Source organism: Hyaena hyaena, unplaced genomic scaffold (assembly GCF_003009895.1).
Source record: "Hyaena hyaena isolate Hyena2069 unplaced genomic scaffold, ASM300989v1 scaffold_36, whole genome shotgun sequence".
NCBI classification, from domain to species: Eukaryota; Metazoa; Chordata; class Mammalia; order Carnivora; family Hyaenidae; genus Hyaena; species Hyaena hyaena.
The window spans coordinates 3,550,877-3,566,729 of NW_024080668.1; the positions used below are offsets into that span (position 1 = coordinate 3,550,877).

At 39.4% G+C, this 15,853-nt stretch overlaps 3 protein-coding genes across 13 annotated transcripts in view; 2 read left to right on the forward strand and 1 right to left on the reverse strand.

Annotated features, from left to right (window-relative positions):
• The window catches only part of IL18 (interleukin 18), a 40,831-nt gene that overhangs the window by 21,503 nt on the left and 3,475 nt on the right, over positions 1–15,853 (reverse strand). The gene's annotated exons all lie outside the window — the stretch shown is intronic.
• On the forward strand, positions 1,820–5,543 carry TEX12 (testis expressed 12). 7 transcript variants are annotated; one of them, XM_039229200.1, is made up of 6 exons: positions 1,859–1,878; positions 2,766–2,835; positions 3,410–3,488; positions 4,256–4,367; positions 4,469–4,520; positions 5,289–5,543. In XM_039229200.1, the coding sequence occupies exons 3-6, from the start codon at positions 3,426–3,428 to the stop codon at positions 5,431–5,433; spliced, it is 372 nt and encodes a 123-aa protein (XP_039085131.1). In that variant the 5' UTR covers positions 1,859–1,878; positions 2,766–2,835; positions 3,410–3,425; the 3' UTR covers positions 5,434–5,543. The 7 variants fall into 7 exon arrangements, with proteins under 7 accessions (XP_039085133.1, XP_039085131.1, XP_039085134.1 ...); XM_039229198.1 differs by lacking the exon at positions 1,859–1,878 and adding an exon at positions 2,348–2,520; XM_039229199.1 differs by lacking the exon at positions 1,859–1,878 and adding an exon at positions 2,348–2,516.
• The window catches only part of BCO2 (beta-carotene oxygenase 2), a 43,039-nt gene continuing 35,581 nt past the window's right edge, over positions 8,396–15,853 (forward strand). For 3 of the 5 annotated variants that reach the window (XM_039229180.1, XM_039229181.1, XM_039229182.1), the window contains exons 1-2: positions 8,414–8,538; positions 14,071–14,275. In XM_039229180.1, the coding sequence (XP_039085111.1) occupies positions 8,502–8,538; positions 14,071–14,275 (242 nt within the window). In that variant the 5' untranslated portion in view covers positions 8,414–8,501. Of the gene's footprint in view, positions 8,539–14,070; positions 14,276–15,853 lie in introns of all 5 variants that reach the window. The other 2 variants (XM_039229183.1, XM_039229184.1) reach the window with 1 other exon arrangement.

The following is a 15,853-nucleotide window of genomic DNA, read 5'->3' on the forward strand; positions in this document are numbered from 1 at the left end:
TAAATAAAAATAGGGGCGCCTGGGTGGCTTAGTCGGTTAAGCGACCGACTTTCGCTTGGGTCACGATCTCGCGGTTCGTGGGTTCGAGCCCCGCGTCGGGCTCTGTGCTGACTGCCAGCTCAGAGCCTGGAGCCTGTTTCAGTCTGCGTCTCCCTCTCTCTCTGACCCTCCCCTGCTCATGCTGTCTCTCTCTCTCTCCTAGAAATAAATAAAAATTAAAAAAAAAAAAAAGAAATAAATAAAAATATTTTAAAAAATTCTCTTTAAAAAAAAAAGAGGAGGAATTGGATTTAACAGGCTATTAAGAATAATAATGACAATAATGCTAATAATACAGAAGAGATAAACACCGAGTGGGCAACTTTATATTTTGTCAAGTAAGGGCATTAAAAATCTTAATAGTCTTTATATTTTTATTTCATGAAAGACCACTTTAACACCAAAAAAAATTTAGGAAGGACATAGTATCAGAATAAAGGACAATTCTTTCAAGCGAATGCTGTGCCTTTATGAAAAACTCATTATTTTTTCCCCCCTCATTTTACCACACAGGGGGAAAATTTCAACACAGATCGCTATCGGTCCTCAGACAGTGACTGGGATTTTATAAAGACTGTCAACAACTCATCCTAATCATCTAGTCTATTAAGTAACTTCTATTTTGAAATATTAGCAAATCAAATTAAACAAACTGAGTACCTATTTTCTGGGAACTTACTTAAAACGAATGGCTTTTTCACAAACAGCCGATAAGTTAACACACACACACCCACACACCTCACGAGTCTTTATGACAGCTAACATTTAGGGAAGCCAAAGGGGAAAAAACCTGTTAAGGTAAATATAATTCGCTAAGATGTAGAGTGTGTACCTGGAATTTATTAGGGGTTATTGACCTTTGTTTTATGAAGTCATATTTTTTCCCCTTACACATCAACTAATTGGGCTTAAGTTTAGAATGTCTATCTTTGAAATTGCAGGTCAAAGTCACCACATGAGAGCACTCACGAAAGTAATTTCCAAGTACGTGGGTCCTGTATGTTAGAACATATTTTTTTTAAATCATATTTCAAAATACCGACTAAACCTACTAGCACGTCAAGAAAAGAATCTTCCAGGGACGCCTGGGTGGCTCAGTCGGTTAAGCGTACGACTTCAGCTCAGGTCATGATCTCGCAGTTCGTAGGTTCGAGCCCCACATCGGGCTCTGAGCTAAAGCGCAAAGCCTGGAGCCTGCTTCAGATTCTGTCACTCCCTCTCTCTCTGACCCTCCCCTGCTCACACTGTCTCTCCCTCTCTCTCAAAAATAAATAAAACATTAAAAAAAAAAAAAAAAGAATCTTCCAAAAGTGTGTGATTCTGAAAGTGTGGTTCCAACAAAGAAAAGGAAGCGAAGGAACGAAGGGTCTGGGTCTGCGGAACTCAGCTAAAAGCTGAGGGTTTAAAACCCTTTCTTCAAACGCGTCACCTGAAATAATAGGCCATAACTAACTCGAAAAGGAGTGTCGGGTGTTCCGTGCTCCTTTACGGAGATTCCAAGCAGGTGGGACACCGCCCAGCCTCGCTCAGGGAATTCTAAATTCATGTTCTTTCTTGAGTGACTAGTCTCTGATCGCTCCCAGCTTCCTCACGCACTTGGAAGCAAGGAGAGATTTTTGTTTCCGAGATCCCAAGCGCACAGGGACAGCGGGAGACGAGAAGAAGAAAGCCGGGCCTCAGCGAAGGGCACGAGGGGTTCCGGCCAGGCTCCGGGCCGGGGTCCAGGGCGGCTGCGCGGCCCGTCACGTGACTTGCGCGCTGCCCGCTGGGAGCCAGCGGAGTCTGCGCACTCACGCGCGCCCGGGCCTCTTCATTCCCATGCTTTCGCTGAGGAAGAAGGTGTCGTCGCCATGTAGTAGCCCGGGCTTGGGGCGGGGCTGGAGGGATGCGTGCCCTTGAGAGCGTGAAACAGGGCAGTGAGAGGGGGAGCGCTCACACTCGGGGACGGTAGTGGGTCTGAAACACGAGTAGGGAGGAAAGGCAGCGGGGAGGGAAGTGAGAGAAAAAGGTAGGTGTCGAGGTCTGAGGGGCCCACTGGGCGTTGAGAAGACCAGAAGCAAGTTGCGTAAGACATGGGCAGTGCTGGGTAATGTCTGGGTCACCAGAGCATTGGATTGCATCGTGGGGTTTTGTCACAGGAGCACTGCCAGCCGCTTGGGCCGCCCTGGAGTCCCCGGGGGCCCTACGTTCTGACAGAAAAGCGGACCTGTTTTTGCAGAGACCTAGTTACCTAGCTGTAGAAGTTCTCATTTGATCTATACGCATATTCTGTTACTCTGAGAAGAGAGAAGAGGTGTAGAGGGAAAGGGGAAGAGAGAAAGGGGAAGGGAGAAGAGAACGGCGCTCATTGGCTTCTCTTTTCGAACTTCCCAAGGCGAAGTGAGCACTACTGAGCATGTGTCGTATTGTCTGCGTATTATCGTATTATCGTTACAGCCCTTGACGCCCAGAGGTGCTGGCGGGAGTGTAGGAGCGCTGTGGGTAATTTACCAAACGGACAGCTTTCTCTATGATTTGTTGTTGCTGTCTTATATATATGAATGTGACATATGACTGATGAAACAGGTTCATTACAATTATCCAGGACACCAGGGTTCCCCCCCCCCCCCAAAAAAAAGCGAAGTAAATTGATAGTTGAGTATAGACCGGGCTCCTCATCTCTTAGATGTAGAGACTCTCCCGTTGTAGATTTTTCCTTTTTTCTTACTTTCAGTGTCACCTTTCAGATTCCTAGAGAAGCGATCTTCAGGATTCATGGGAAAGTAATTTAAAAGGAAAGTTTGATGCTATATTAAGGTAAGATAGGACAGTGGAAACTCAGGCACCTAAAGGCCTTGGTTTTAGTCTTACTCAGTTTTACTTGTTAGAACTTGGTCAGCAGTCTCTGCCCCTGTTTTCACGTCTGTGAAAAATGACACCGGATTAGATGAACTGTATTTCATTTCAACGTTAAGATTTTTTTTTGAAGGTAGAAGATATTAAATTCTGGCAGAAACAAGGCAGAAATGCCAAAGAGACTAGTTTGGCTGATCCTATGTAGAGGGAGTAGGTGAATATCGTGGGAACGCTAGACTGGCGGCAGGTGAGCTAGGATTTTGGATGTCGTGCCATGGAAATGGGATTTCTTCTGGAGCAATGAACAGTGGGAAGGTTTTTGAGTTTAAAGGAATATGGTAGTCAGAGTTTTGAAAGATGGCCTAGATAGCAGTTAATAAGATGGGAGAGGGAAGGGAGAAACTGAGTTGTTCAGATAAGTGACGGATAATGAGAGCCTAAATTAAATGGGCAGCGCTGGAAAGAAAGGGAAAGATTGAAAACAGCCGTAGCATGGGGTTTGCACTTACATACGGCGTTCCTCTAAACTTCGCAGCCCTTGCCTCCAGAATATGATGGCAAGCCCCGTCGTGAAACCTGATACTAGAAATTGCAAAAGACCAAGAGAGCTGGAGGTAATCCATATGCTCCTGGAGCCTTTAATCTTTGATTTTATTGTTTATACTTCTCAAATTTTTCCTATTGAAGAAAGTTCTGTTGATGAACGTGATTTAGTGTTTCCATAGTCCCAGGACTGGGGTTGTCCCAGCAGGAACTAGCTGCTTTTTCATTAAACAGTATAGGCCTGCAAGAAACTATTGAGAGACTTCTTTTTTATAATTCGTGATGTAGAGACAGAAATGGGTTCATGTTCATGCGTACATGATACATAGGATTTTAAATAAGTATTTTGCTAAAATAAGTAGGATACCTAGGTACTGTAGTTGCTGATATTTTAAATGAAGAGCATTGTATCCTGCCCTCCTTTACTAGTACTCCCACCAGTTGATCTGTTTGTATTTGGAACGTTATGTGCTTCCTTAAAGATAATGTAATCCTGCAAAATTTTGCAAGAGTTTGGCTATTGTCTAAGTGAAGGTGTTACTCTGTTGCTATGGGAATATCTACCAGTTCAAGATACAGGAAACTTTTTAATCAAGGGATTAAAACCATAATCAGAGTCTAATGTAAAACCAAAGTAGAATTTAGTATGTTAAACAAGGTGCTTGTTAGGCTCCTTCTTGATAATAAAGTTTTAAATGGCTGATTAGAACATGAACGCATATAATTTCTAGCATGTTTGTCTTTTTTCTGGAAGATGTTTTATTTCCCTGTTGGACAACAGAATGCATATGTCCTAAGGATCTTGTTGACTGTTTATCTGTTTACTTTCTTCTATTAGCCTCAAATGCCAGATAGTCCACATCTGTCCTCTCTTGGAAAATCAGATTCCTCTTTCTCTGAAAACTCTGGACTGTTTTATAACGATGAATCCCTGGAGAAAGATTTGAATGGTGATATATAAAATCCTTATATTTCTATACATTGATTTTATAATACAGGAGGTTTGTTACAGTTCATAACTTATTCGGTGATTTTTTTTTTTTTTGAACAGATATGGGCAAGGAAATTAATCTAATGTTGTCTACATATGCAAAGATCTTAAGGCAAGTACTTATAGTTTAGCCTCTTGAGTCTTTATCTTAGAAATAGTTTTTTCTTTTCTGGAAACTACATAATGGGAAGTTTAGTTCAGTGGCTGTAGACCTATCCAGTAATTGTAATTTCAAAGTTTTAAAAATTCTGCCTCGTTTGTAATAGATTAATTGGTTATTTTCAAAGATTAACCCCAACTTTTTCACTTAACATCCTTTGTTTTATAATTACCAGAGCTAAATATTAGGCTGGTTATATTTGGGTCTTTAATTAGATATAACATTTAGCATTTTATGAAAAAACTACTTTGAGAAAAATGCCATTTGTTGAAGTTAATGATAATGAGAGTGATATTAAAGATAAATATGTTTATGAAATATTTAAATATTATGTCTATATATTTGAGGACTCACTGAATTTAAATATTTTGTTGGCCTGAGATTATCATGCTTCTAAGGTATTTGTTTTTTAAACTACTGGGCAGTCACTGTATTTGGATGATGGTTTGTGTGGCTGTTAAAAATAATGTATGTAGTTTAATATTAGAATTGTAATGTAAGATACATAGTTTGCCCTGTCAGGAGACTTTGAATAGTTAAAAATATTTATGTGACTAAACTTTTACTGAAGTGTTTGTAAATTAATGAAGTTTTTTGATGTGCAAAGCTATTTAAATGAAATAGCTAACTAGTATAGCCATAATAAAGAACATCACTGTGATAGTGTCACTAGATGTTATAACTCTCTAGTTTAACATAAAACTTTTTCTTCCTCATTAGTGAGAGAGCAGCAGTAGATGCATCTTATATTGACGAGATAGATGGACTCTTCAAAGAAGCCAATACTATTGAAAACTTTCTAATACAAAAAAGAGAGCTCCTGAGACAGAGATTTACAGTGATTGCAAACACACTGCACAGATAAGATTGTGTATTTAAAATAACATGAGCATTTAAGCCCATTATTGTTGTATTAAAAGAATGACATTTATGCTCTGAAAGTTTTCTAGTTATTAAAGAAAATGTATACCTTAAGCATAGAAAGTGAAACTCCTTGAATTTCTTTTCTAGATTTAAAAGGGGCTTTCTGTTGGACAATAATATTAAGTATGTACTTTTTTTTGAGGGTTAAATATTTGGCGTGTTTCATAAAAGTATAAATTATTTAAATTATATGTAGGGTTTTTTTTTTCCCCCTTAAACCTCCTAGCATTTCTTACATTTCTTAAAGAGGACTCAATGAGTTAATTTGATAATGTGTACCAATATTGCACTTTTTCTTTTGGAATATTCTGTCTAAATAGCAGGTAGCTGTGGAGATAGTTTTAAAATGTTTTTCATGGTCAGTATCATAAAACTAAAACCTAAAGGTAATTTGTCCAGTGTCATAATATGTAATAAATTATAGCTAAGCTGTTGCTATTTAATGTTACCATTTGATTATTTTCACTATTCGTTACAATATATGACTAATAAAAATTCTTGGTTTAAAATTATTTCCTTGTGGTAAAATTGACAAAATAAAAAGCAGAAATTACTAACTAGAACCTTATGTAAGTTGGCTTTTTTACATATCAACCATATCAGTGGTGTAGTTACTAAATTATTTTTGAAAGCCGTAGCCATTGTGTGATGTGGGATAAAAGTTAGTGATCTGGAATAAAAAGATTGGCTAAACAACAAGACAACCTTGGTAAGTCATTTCAAACCTATTATGATTCATAAATTGAATTTCAGTTAGAGGATCTCTAATACTCATCTAGCTAAAAAAAAAAAAATCCTATAAAAAATGTTGAAAGGTACTGCTATGATTTTATTGAAAACTTTTAATATGTTATATAATTACATGTGATAACTGTAGTAATCAGGTTTTTAAAAATCACAGCACACATTTTTCAAGTATATAGATAATTCAATCTATTTTATGTATATTTTGCAGATATAAGCAATCACAGATTTGTGCATATTTACAAACAGCGCCACAGGGAATTTGATATTCTTCTGGCGGATAGTGTGTGTGCCTTGCCACCTTTTAAATATAAAATCTCATTGGACTACTAAAACAGTAATCAGATTATTATTTTAAGGCATATATACAACATTACATAAATACTCATACAAGAAGGATTGAAAACAGTAAAATAAAATATTTACTAAAAATATGGGTTAGGTAGAAAAAACTATTAGGTTTGTATGATACAGGATAGTTTGGAGGTCAATGAAGTAACTATTAGAAATGGAATTTTAAAATAATGTTACCATAGGCACGTCACTTGGATTTTGAGTTATTCTGTTACCTTATAGAATTTTTTCATGTTCTAAAAACAAAGATGTCTCTACTGGCACATCATAATTAAGAAATGTTCCTGAGTTATTTTTTTCTAAACATTTATTACTAATGAGAAAGATAAGGTTAACAGATTGTTTCAGAGTACATTTCATAATATACTTGTTATATCTTGTTAGTGTCACCATTGTTAAACATCTGGGTCTTTCCTTTTCAGGTTCAGAGAATTGGTTTGATCATTTCATTTGGTATGATTAAGACTAGGGTGCCTGGGTGGCTCATTCAGTTAAGCATTTAACTGACTTTTATCTTGATCTTGGCTCAGGTCTTGATCTCAGGATTGTGAATTCAAGCCCCTCATTGGGCTCTGTGCTGGCCATGGAGCCTCCTTAATGGAATAAAAAAAAAGAGACTAGGGAACTGATTTTTAGTCAAAATGTGTTTACTAGGATAAAAGTTCCTAAGCCTAATTAAGGCTGATTTTTTATTAAATTTTGAAGTCTTTGGTACCATCCACATAACCAAGAATAATGATCTCTGAATAATCAACAACTGGAGATATGCTATTCCAGAAATACCATTGCCTTTTAATTTACACTTCTATCACTCATTTCAATAGGATTCCACAAGTTTATTACTTCTCACTGGTTACTAATAAAAACATACATTGAATATTTTTGCACATCATACTCTGCTAGGCATTGTGGGGAATACACGATAGTTAATTGTCCCTTCTGACAGTTGTAACCACTCCTTTCTTGAAATACACTTACATGTCTTTGCTAGGAAAACATGATAAGTAACTGCTAAAAAATAATTCTGTGCAGTGCTAGTTAATTCCTTTTAGTGGGAGTTACTAGAAGACGTTTGGCAAAAGGGTAGAACGGTAGTGAAATGGGTTTTTTAAAAGGAAAGGAGGGTATTTCAAGCAGAGGAAAGTTTGTTAAAATGGCACGGAAGAACAAAAACACGTGGTATGTTGGATAGGCTTTCTCCTGAACTGAGAGTTCACAGGGGGGAATAGTGTATCATCTAAATCGCTAGAGAGGAAGGACTTTTCTTACAATCTCAACTTGTAGCACAGTATTTGATACATTGGTGCTCAAAAGTATTTGTGTTAATGATTATACATTAGGGCATACCTTCACAGGGCCTTATTCATACTGGATTATCAGAAAAAGTTTTGTAAATTAAATGGAAAAGAAAAGGATGATATGGTAGAAAGCAGAGAGACAATGGAGAGGTAGGTTGTGGCCCGATTCTAGAGTCCTGTATTGACAGACTACATTTGGACTTTATTCTGTAAGGAAAGAGATATGAACCTGTCAGAGGAGAGGAACCCATGGATCAAGGGGCTTAATTGTAATGTGAGAGCAGGTTCGAAAGAGGAAAGTTTAGGAAGGGAGACCACCCTTGATGGTCCAATTTCAGATTTCAAACAACTACTTATAGGTTGGTGGTTGGGATACTTCTTGTGGAAAGGAGACTAAGAGTTTGCAGGCATCTGGAAGCCCTGCCCCTTTACCACTGCCTCCCTTCCTCCCCACCGGCCCCTGCATTCCCTCCTCTTCCGTCAGTGAGCCAAGGACAGACCAGGAAGTGAATATGAGCTTTTGGAAATCACAGGATCTGCTGCTTCTAAATGCAATACCAGAAGGTTTTTTCAGATCTTTCTGCATTTTGTCAGCAATCTTTCTACCACTGCAATGGGTTTCCTCTCTGTGGTGGTACGTTGGATCCCAGGTAGGGGATTCGTCCCTTCCTCCTCCCCTTCCTCCTCTCCTTCCTACCTGCTCAGGCTTAGAATTCTGTGCCTCTTTCCTGAAGCTGACTGAGGGCTTCTAAAGCTTTTCACTCTATGTGTAGCAGATACAGGCAGCAACACCACAGAGCTGGGAGTTTAAGAAGGTCGAGTCAGGATTTCTTTACTTGTCAGGGAAACAGCCTTTCATTTGCATATTTTACATAACAAATGGGGCAGGATTCAGGGTTTAGGGATTCTCTTGGAGGCACACTAGGAAGAATATTCACTATTTTGACTTTTTCAATTGAAAATCACTGCTCTACGTCCTAATATAAATGTTTGGTTCATCTATTTGCATTCTGGGGGACTATCTTAAAACCTCTGGTTATTGTTTTGTAGCTTTTTATTATAGCTACTATTGTTATATGATTTTCTTTCTTGAAATTGGCTGATGCTGAGCTATCAGAAATCATACTAATATGCACTATGAAATTATTTAGTGTAATAACCTAGTGCTTGCAGTATGCAAAGCAATGTGTTAGGTACTGGAGTAGGGTAAAAACAAGTGACCCTGCACTCAAGGAATACCACAAGTTAGAAGTTATAAAGTATATTCATCTTTATTGCACAAGACAGAATAAGGTTAATGCCCTAACAGAGCTGAAATAGATGCTGTGTGAGTTCAGACTAAGGAGAATCAGTTCTTGCGATAGGAAATGGGGATGTTGTGTTTATGACATGGGTGACACGTGAGTGAATTCACGTGAGTGAATTTCACCTGGAGGAGATAGGAAATACCTTAGGTGAAGAGAAGGGTATATATATTTTTAATGTTTATTTCTCCTTGAGTTGGGGGAGGGGCAGAGAGAGGGAGACACCAAATCTGAAGCAGGCTGCAGGCTGCAGGCTCCGAGCTGTCAGCACACAGCCTGGCTAAGTGGTGTAGACTTTACCTGGTAGTCAGTGTGGAGTCATTTCTGAAGGCTTTTGGAGGATTATTTAATACAGTCAGATCTGTACTTAAATCAGTTTGGTGACAGTGCTTCCCAACATTTTCCACTCATAGCACACATAGAAAATGATAATATTGGGGCTCCTGGGTGACTCAGTTGATTAAGCATCCAACTCTTGGTTTTGGCTCAACTCATGATCTCATGGTTCATGGGATGGAGACAAACATCAGGCCCTGTGCTGACGGCAAGGGGCCTGCTTGGGATTCTCTCTCCCTTTCTCTCTGCCCTTCCCCTGCTCATACATGCACACACACGTGCTCTCTTTCTCTCTCTCAAAATAAACTTAAGAAGAAAATGATACTATTTTTAGCTCACACTGGAGTAAATTGTTGGGGATCTGGAGCTCCATGAGCTGTTTAGAGCTGGAGGCAATTGGCCTGGAGCCTCTGGACCCCCCAAGGGATAATTATAGGGACCAAGAAGCCCACCTGTTAGTAGGCTCTGGCAGAGGAGATAGCTTTCCTATCTAGTTTCTCCTTCTGATTAAGAGGCTGTGATAATATCATTCAAGAGATTGTGAGGGCCTATACATTACGGCAGTAGAAAGGAAGCGACTGATAAGGCAAGAGAAGTAGAAGCATCAGTGCTGATGAAGACAGGTTCGGGCCAGAAGAAAAGTTGGAGGTGCTGCCCCAGTAGGGTGGACTAGTAAACATCCTTACCAAGGATTTGCCCCCAGACACCCTTGTAAACTTCTGAGCCTTACTCATTAATAATGGCTACCCTATATCATCCCCTTAGCATTCTCTTCCTGGCCCTGTCCTGGTATACTCAGCAGAACTTAACCACTTAGTGAATGTGAGGGGACAGTGAAGGAGTTCAAGGCCCACAGAGATTTTGAAGCTAGGTGATTCAGCATGTGGGAAAAATTGATTTGGAGGGGAGAAAATGAAGAATTCTCTTTTGACATGTTAAGAGTCATCTGCAAGAAGTACTTGGTGAAATTAAGGGGCTAGATGGGGCTACTGAGGAAGTGTGCTGAGATTAAAGATCCAAGATCAGACTTTAGGAACACACTCCTGAGGTGATCAGGAGAAGAGAGGCTAATAAAGGCAGTTAATAACGTTTGGAAATGATATGCTATTGTTATATTTAGTTAGGACAACCAACATAAATAGGAAGAGGTATCTTTCTTTTATCCCCACTGTACCCCCATTTTATCATTGAAAAACTTGAGGCTCAGACTGATTAGTAACTTACCCAAGGCCGTCAGCTAATAAGTGAAGCTAGCATAAAGCAAACAAAGAGGGAGCAGAGAAGTTAGGAAAGTGCAGTGTCTCAGGAACGGAAAATAGAAAAGGGTTTAAGGTCTAAATCACAATATCCAGTGTTGTGGAAAGTCTGAAGAGTATATAATAAACTGCCGATAGTATGCTATGGAGTACAGAATATATACACATGTAAACTTTTTCTAAAATGTAAAATGTTTTAAATTATTGAATCTCTATTCAGACCATTGTCCAATCAGGGTATTCAGTATAATTCTACTTAAGTGAGAGGAATGAAAACTGATCTCAGGGTATTTATTTTAATGGGAGAGGAGAGTGAGATGAATATGCAGAATATAAGTAAAAGTAGTAAGATAAAAAACCAAGGGTTTTCACTTCCCAGTTTTCAAAGCATCCTGTTTATACCTTTACTTCCAATAGTGTGCAAGTAATTCCAATTTTAGTATGCCTAGAACACTTGCTTCCTATACTCTAGAGATTCTGATTAGGTCCAGGGTGGAGTCCCTGAATTTCCATTTCAGTAGTAATATCATGTATTTCTGTTCCAAGTAGTTCTCAGACTGTACTTTGAGAAACAGTGCTCAAAATGTAGATTATAGTATCAATGGTCTGTTTGTCTCTTTATTAGGCAATGAGTTCCTTTACATCAGGTTAAAAAAAATTTTTTTTAGGGGTACTTGGGTGGCTCAGTTGGTTAAGCGGCCGACTTTGGTTCAGGTCATGATCTCACAGTTTGTGAGTTCGAGCCTTGTGTCGGACTCTGTGCTGACAGCCAGCTCAGAGCCTGGAGCCTGTTTCAGATTCTGTGTCTCCCTGTCTCTCTGACCCTCCACTGCTCATGCTGTCTCTCTCTCTCTCTATCAGAAATAAATAAAATATTTTAAAAAATTTTAATGTTTATTCATTTTTGAGATGGAGACTGAGAGAGCACAAGAAGGGGAGGAGCAGAGAGAGGGAGACACAGAATCCAAAGCAGGCTCCAGGCTCCAGCTGTCAGCACAGAGCTTGATGAGGGGTTCAGACCCATGAACCATGAGATCATGACCTGAGCCGAAGTCAGACTCTCAAGTGACTGAGCCACCCAGGTGCCCACATCAGGTTTTGTTTTTTAAGTCTATTCATTTATTTTGAGAGAGTGTGTGTGAGCACATGTGAGCGGGGCAGAGAAAAGGGAGAGAATCCCAAGTAGGCTCCATGCTGTCAGCTTGGAACCTGGCATGGGGCTTGATCTCACAAACCATTAGATCATGACTTGAGCTGAAATCAAGAGTCGGACACTCAACTGACTGAGCCAAACAGGTATCCTTACATCAGGTTCTAATACTTTTTATCCCTTACCAGTTATCACTTTGTTGAATGAATACATAATTCAAAGGAAGATGATATTACATCTTGTTGGATTGATCATTAAGAACTATGGAAATAGTGATAGCTAGCATTTTTTGAGTATTTACTATCTTCCAGAAACTTTACATAACCTAACTCATTATTTATAACCTTATTATTATCCTCATCTTGAAAAGGTTATTTATTTGGAAAGCACGCTAGGATTTGAACCCAAGTAATTTGGAGCCAGGCAGGACCTGGGCCAATACTCTTATTAAATATTACAGTATACTTCTTCTTAAAGGAAGTAGCATTTGAGATAGAATTTGAACAATACTAGAATTTCCTTAGGGATAGATTAGTAGAAAGGGCATTCAGGGTAAGAGTCAATTTTATTGGGAAATCAGGAAATAGTTGAGTTTGACTGAATTGTTTATTATTGGAAAGCAGTAGGAACTGTACCCTAAACCGAATTTTATAAAGATTTGAAAAAATGGGATAATAGATATAACATTTAAAAATATTTGGATAAAATAATGCAAATCTCGGGGCACCTGGGTGGCTACTTGGTTAAGCGTCTGACTTTCGCTTAGGTCATGATCTCGCGGTTCGTGGGTTCGAGCCCCGCGTCGGGCTCTGTGCTTACTGCAAGCTCAGAGCCTGGAGCCTATTTCGGAGTCTGTGTCTCCCTCTCTCTCTGACCCTCCCCTGCTCACGCTGTCTCTCTCTCTCTCTCTCCTAGAAATAAATAAAAATATTAAAAAATAAATAAAAAATGCAAATCTCAGTTCTTCAGAGAATAGGGTCTCTATGTGTTAGTTTTTCTAGTTTACACTTCTCTATCACTGTTAAAATTTTATGAGTAGAATAAGACACTGTCTATATATCTGACCACCCCTCTGTGTTAGGCAACACTACCTTGTGAACGAACACTAAATGAATATGAAATAAAAGGGATAATTAAAAAAAAATTAGTGCTTATTTTAGAGAGAGAGAGAGGGAGACAGAATATGAAGCAGGCTCCAGGCTCTGAGCTGTCAGTACAGAACCTGAGGTGGAGGTCAAACTCAAGAACTGTGAAATCATGACCCGAGTCGAAGTCAAATGGTTAACTGACTGAGCCACCCAGGCACCCCTAACAGGGATAATTTTTACATCCTTATTATATAATAATGATATTTTTCTTCTTGTGGCTTTTGAACTTAAGGTAATTTCAGACCAAGTGTCACTGCCTGATTTAATTTATGATAACCTTCTTTTAGAAAGTGCCATGCACATTCAAGTGTATGCCACTAAAATGGAAGAAATTGAATTACAGACCCTACTAAATTCTTATAAATCGCTGTGAAATCTTTGAGATCCCATTCCAGTGGATCAAAAGTACTGGAGTTAATGTAATTATGATAGTAATGAATACTGGTCATTTTTTTAAAGCTTTATTTATTTACTTATTTAGAGAGAATACACTCACCTGAGTAGGGGAGGGGCAGAGAGAGGGAGAGAGAGAATCCCAGCAGGCTCCGTGCAGAGTCCAACAAGGGGCTGAATCCCATGAACCATGAGATGATGACTTGAGTGGAAGTCAAGACTCATTTGCTCAACTGACTGAGCCCCCCAGGCGCCCCTAGTGGTCACTTTTTTCCATAGCAAATGAGGTTGCCAGTAGCACATCTGGGGTTAAATAGATTCAGTCTTGTGAAAAGAGGAGTATTGTTCAACTATGAGAAATGATAATAATAATAAAGTCCCAAGTGTACTACAAGAATACAAAGAGGATTGTGCTTCAAAAATGGAGATCCAGAGAGTTGATAGTCTGAGAATGAGGAAGGAGAGGAATTTGGAGACTATATTTGGTGTTAGGTTTACTTTTCCCTTACCAGATAAGAGTATTGTCTATGGGAGAAACAGGCATGCTTATGGAAGATTGGTAAAATGTTTTGTGCTTCCGGTTTTCTCTTCACAGTTTTGAGGAAGTACGTGGAAAGTACTTGCCAGAAGAAGGCAATCTTCAGTAAGCGAGAAAGGCTTCCATGTATTGCACCACTAGTAACCACGGTGGAGGAGACGCCACAGATCGTCTCTGCTCGAGTCCGAGGACATTTTCCTCAGTGGCTCAGAGGCTATCTGCTTCGAGTTGGGCCTGGGAAATTCGAATTTGGGAAGGATAAGTAAGTCTTGAATTTGGAGAACCACTTTGGAGTTTTTAGCATGGCTGGTTCTATGGAATATACGTTAGATCTGCCTTCTCTCTGGGGCTAATGTCACTCAGTCCCTTTGGTTATAGGTGAGGAAGCTGTAGTCTACAGGAAAAAGAAAAAGGAAGCTTAATTCTTTTTTTTTTTTTTTAAAGTCCTGACTTTTCTGCTCTGCAGAATGTTATGAATTTGGAGTTCTCGTGAAAGCTCATGCCAAAAGAGAAGTGTCTGTATGACTGCCGAGCTCTGTTTCACCACAAGTTCCTGAAGGAAGGGGCAATGTCTTCACCTCATATAGCTCCCTTACCCAGTGTCTCCCAGACACAGTGGCTCTTTCAGTTCCTCAAACTGGGCACATTTAGTTTTGCTCAATGAGAGCACTGGGTCTCATCTGTCTTTCCAAATCTGATTCTTATCGCAATATCAGCTCAAGTCTCACATCCTTTGAGCCTTCCCTGATCTCCCGATCTAAAAATGCTATTAATTTTTTTTTTTACATTTACTTATTTTTGAGAGACAGAGTGAGACAGAGTGTGAGTAGGGGAGGGGCAGAAAGAGAGGAAGACACAGAATCCAAAGCAGGCTCCAGGCTCTGAGCTGTCAGCACAGAGCCCGACATGGGGCTCGAACCCACAAACTGAGATCATGACCTGAGCTGAAGTCAGACACTCAACCAACTGAGCCCCCCAGGTGCCCCTAAAAATGCTATTATTAACTATATTACCTATTTTAATTCTCTGCACAGCACTGTCAATGTCTAGTATTTTTCGTTTGTGTTCCTCCAACAGAATATAAATTTCATGAGGACAGTGAGTTTTTTTCTTGTTTGCCTTATATCTCCAGTATCCAGGACAGTGCCCTGCTTTTAAATAACACTCAATAAATACATGGAAATAAATGGGGGAAAACCCCAGTAACTCTTTAGTACATTGTTTCCCTGTGTAGTTAGAGGGACATGAAGTGGTGTAAAGAAACCCCTATAGTAAGGAAGGAATCTTCTTTGGTTTAAACATTTTAAATAATAGAATTTTTTTTTTCATTATGAAAGTTTTTACCTGTATAACACTTTTTGAAATACAGAACAGAGTGGGGCTAGGGTGTCCTGGGTGGCTCAATCAGTTAAGCATCCAACTCTTAATTTCAGCTCAGGCCATGATCTTAACAGTTCAGGGTTCAATTCCCACATGAGGCTCTGTGCTGTCTCTCTTTCTCTCTGCCCCTCCCTTGCTTGCATTCTCTCACTCTGAGAAATAAACTGGGGTACCTGGGTGGCTCAGTTGGTTAAGCATCCCACTTCAGCTCAGGTCAGATCTCACGGTTCGTGGGTTCGAGCCCCACATCAGGCTCTGTGCTGACCACTCAGAGCCTGGAGCCTGTTTTGGATTCTGTGTCTCCCTCTCTCTCTGCCCCTCCCTCACTCATGCTCTGTTTCTGTCTTTCTCAAAATAAATACACTATAAAAAAACTAAACTTAAAAAAAAAACAGTGTGAGAAAATGTGGACCACATTCTCTGTTAGCACTTTAGTGTATTTCTTCCTAGTCTCTGCCCC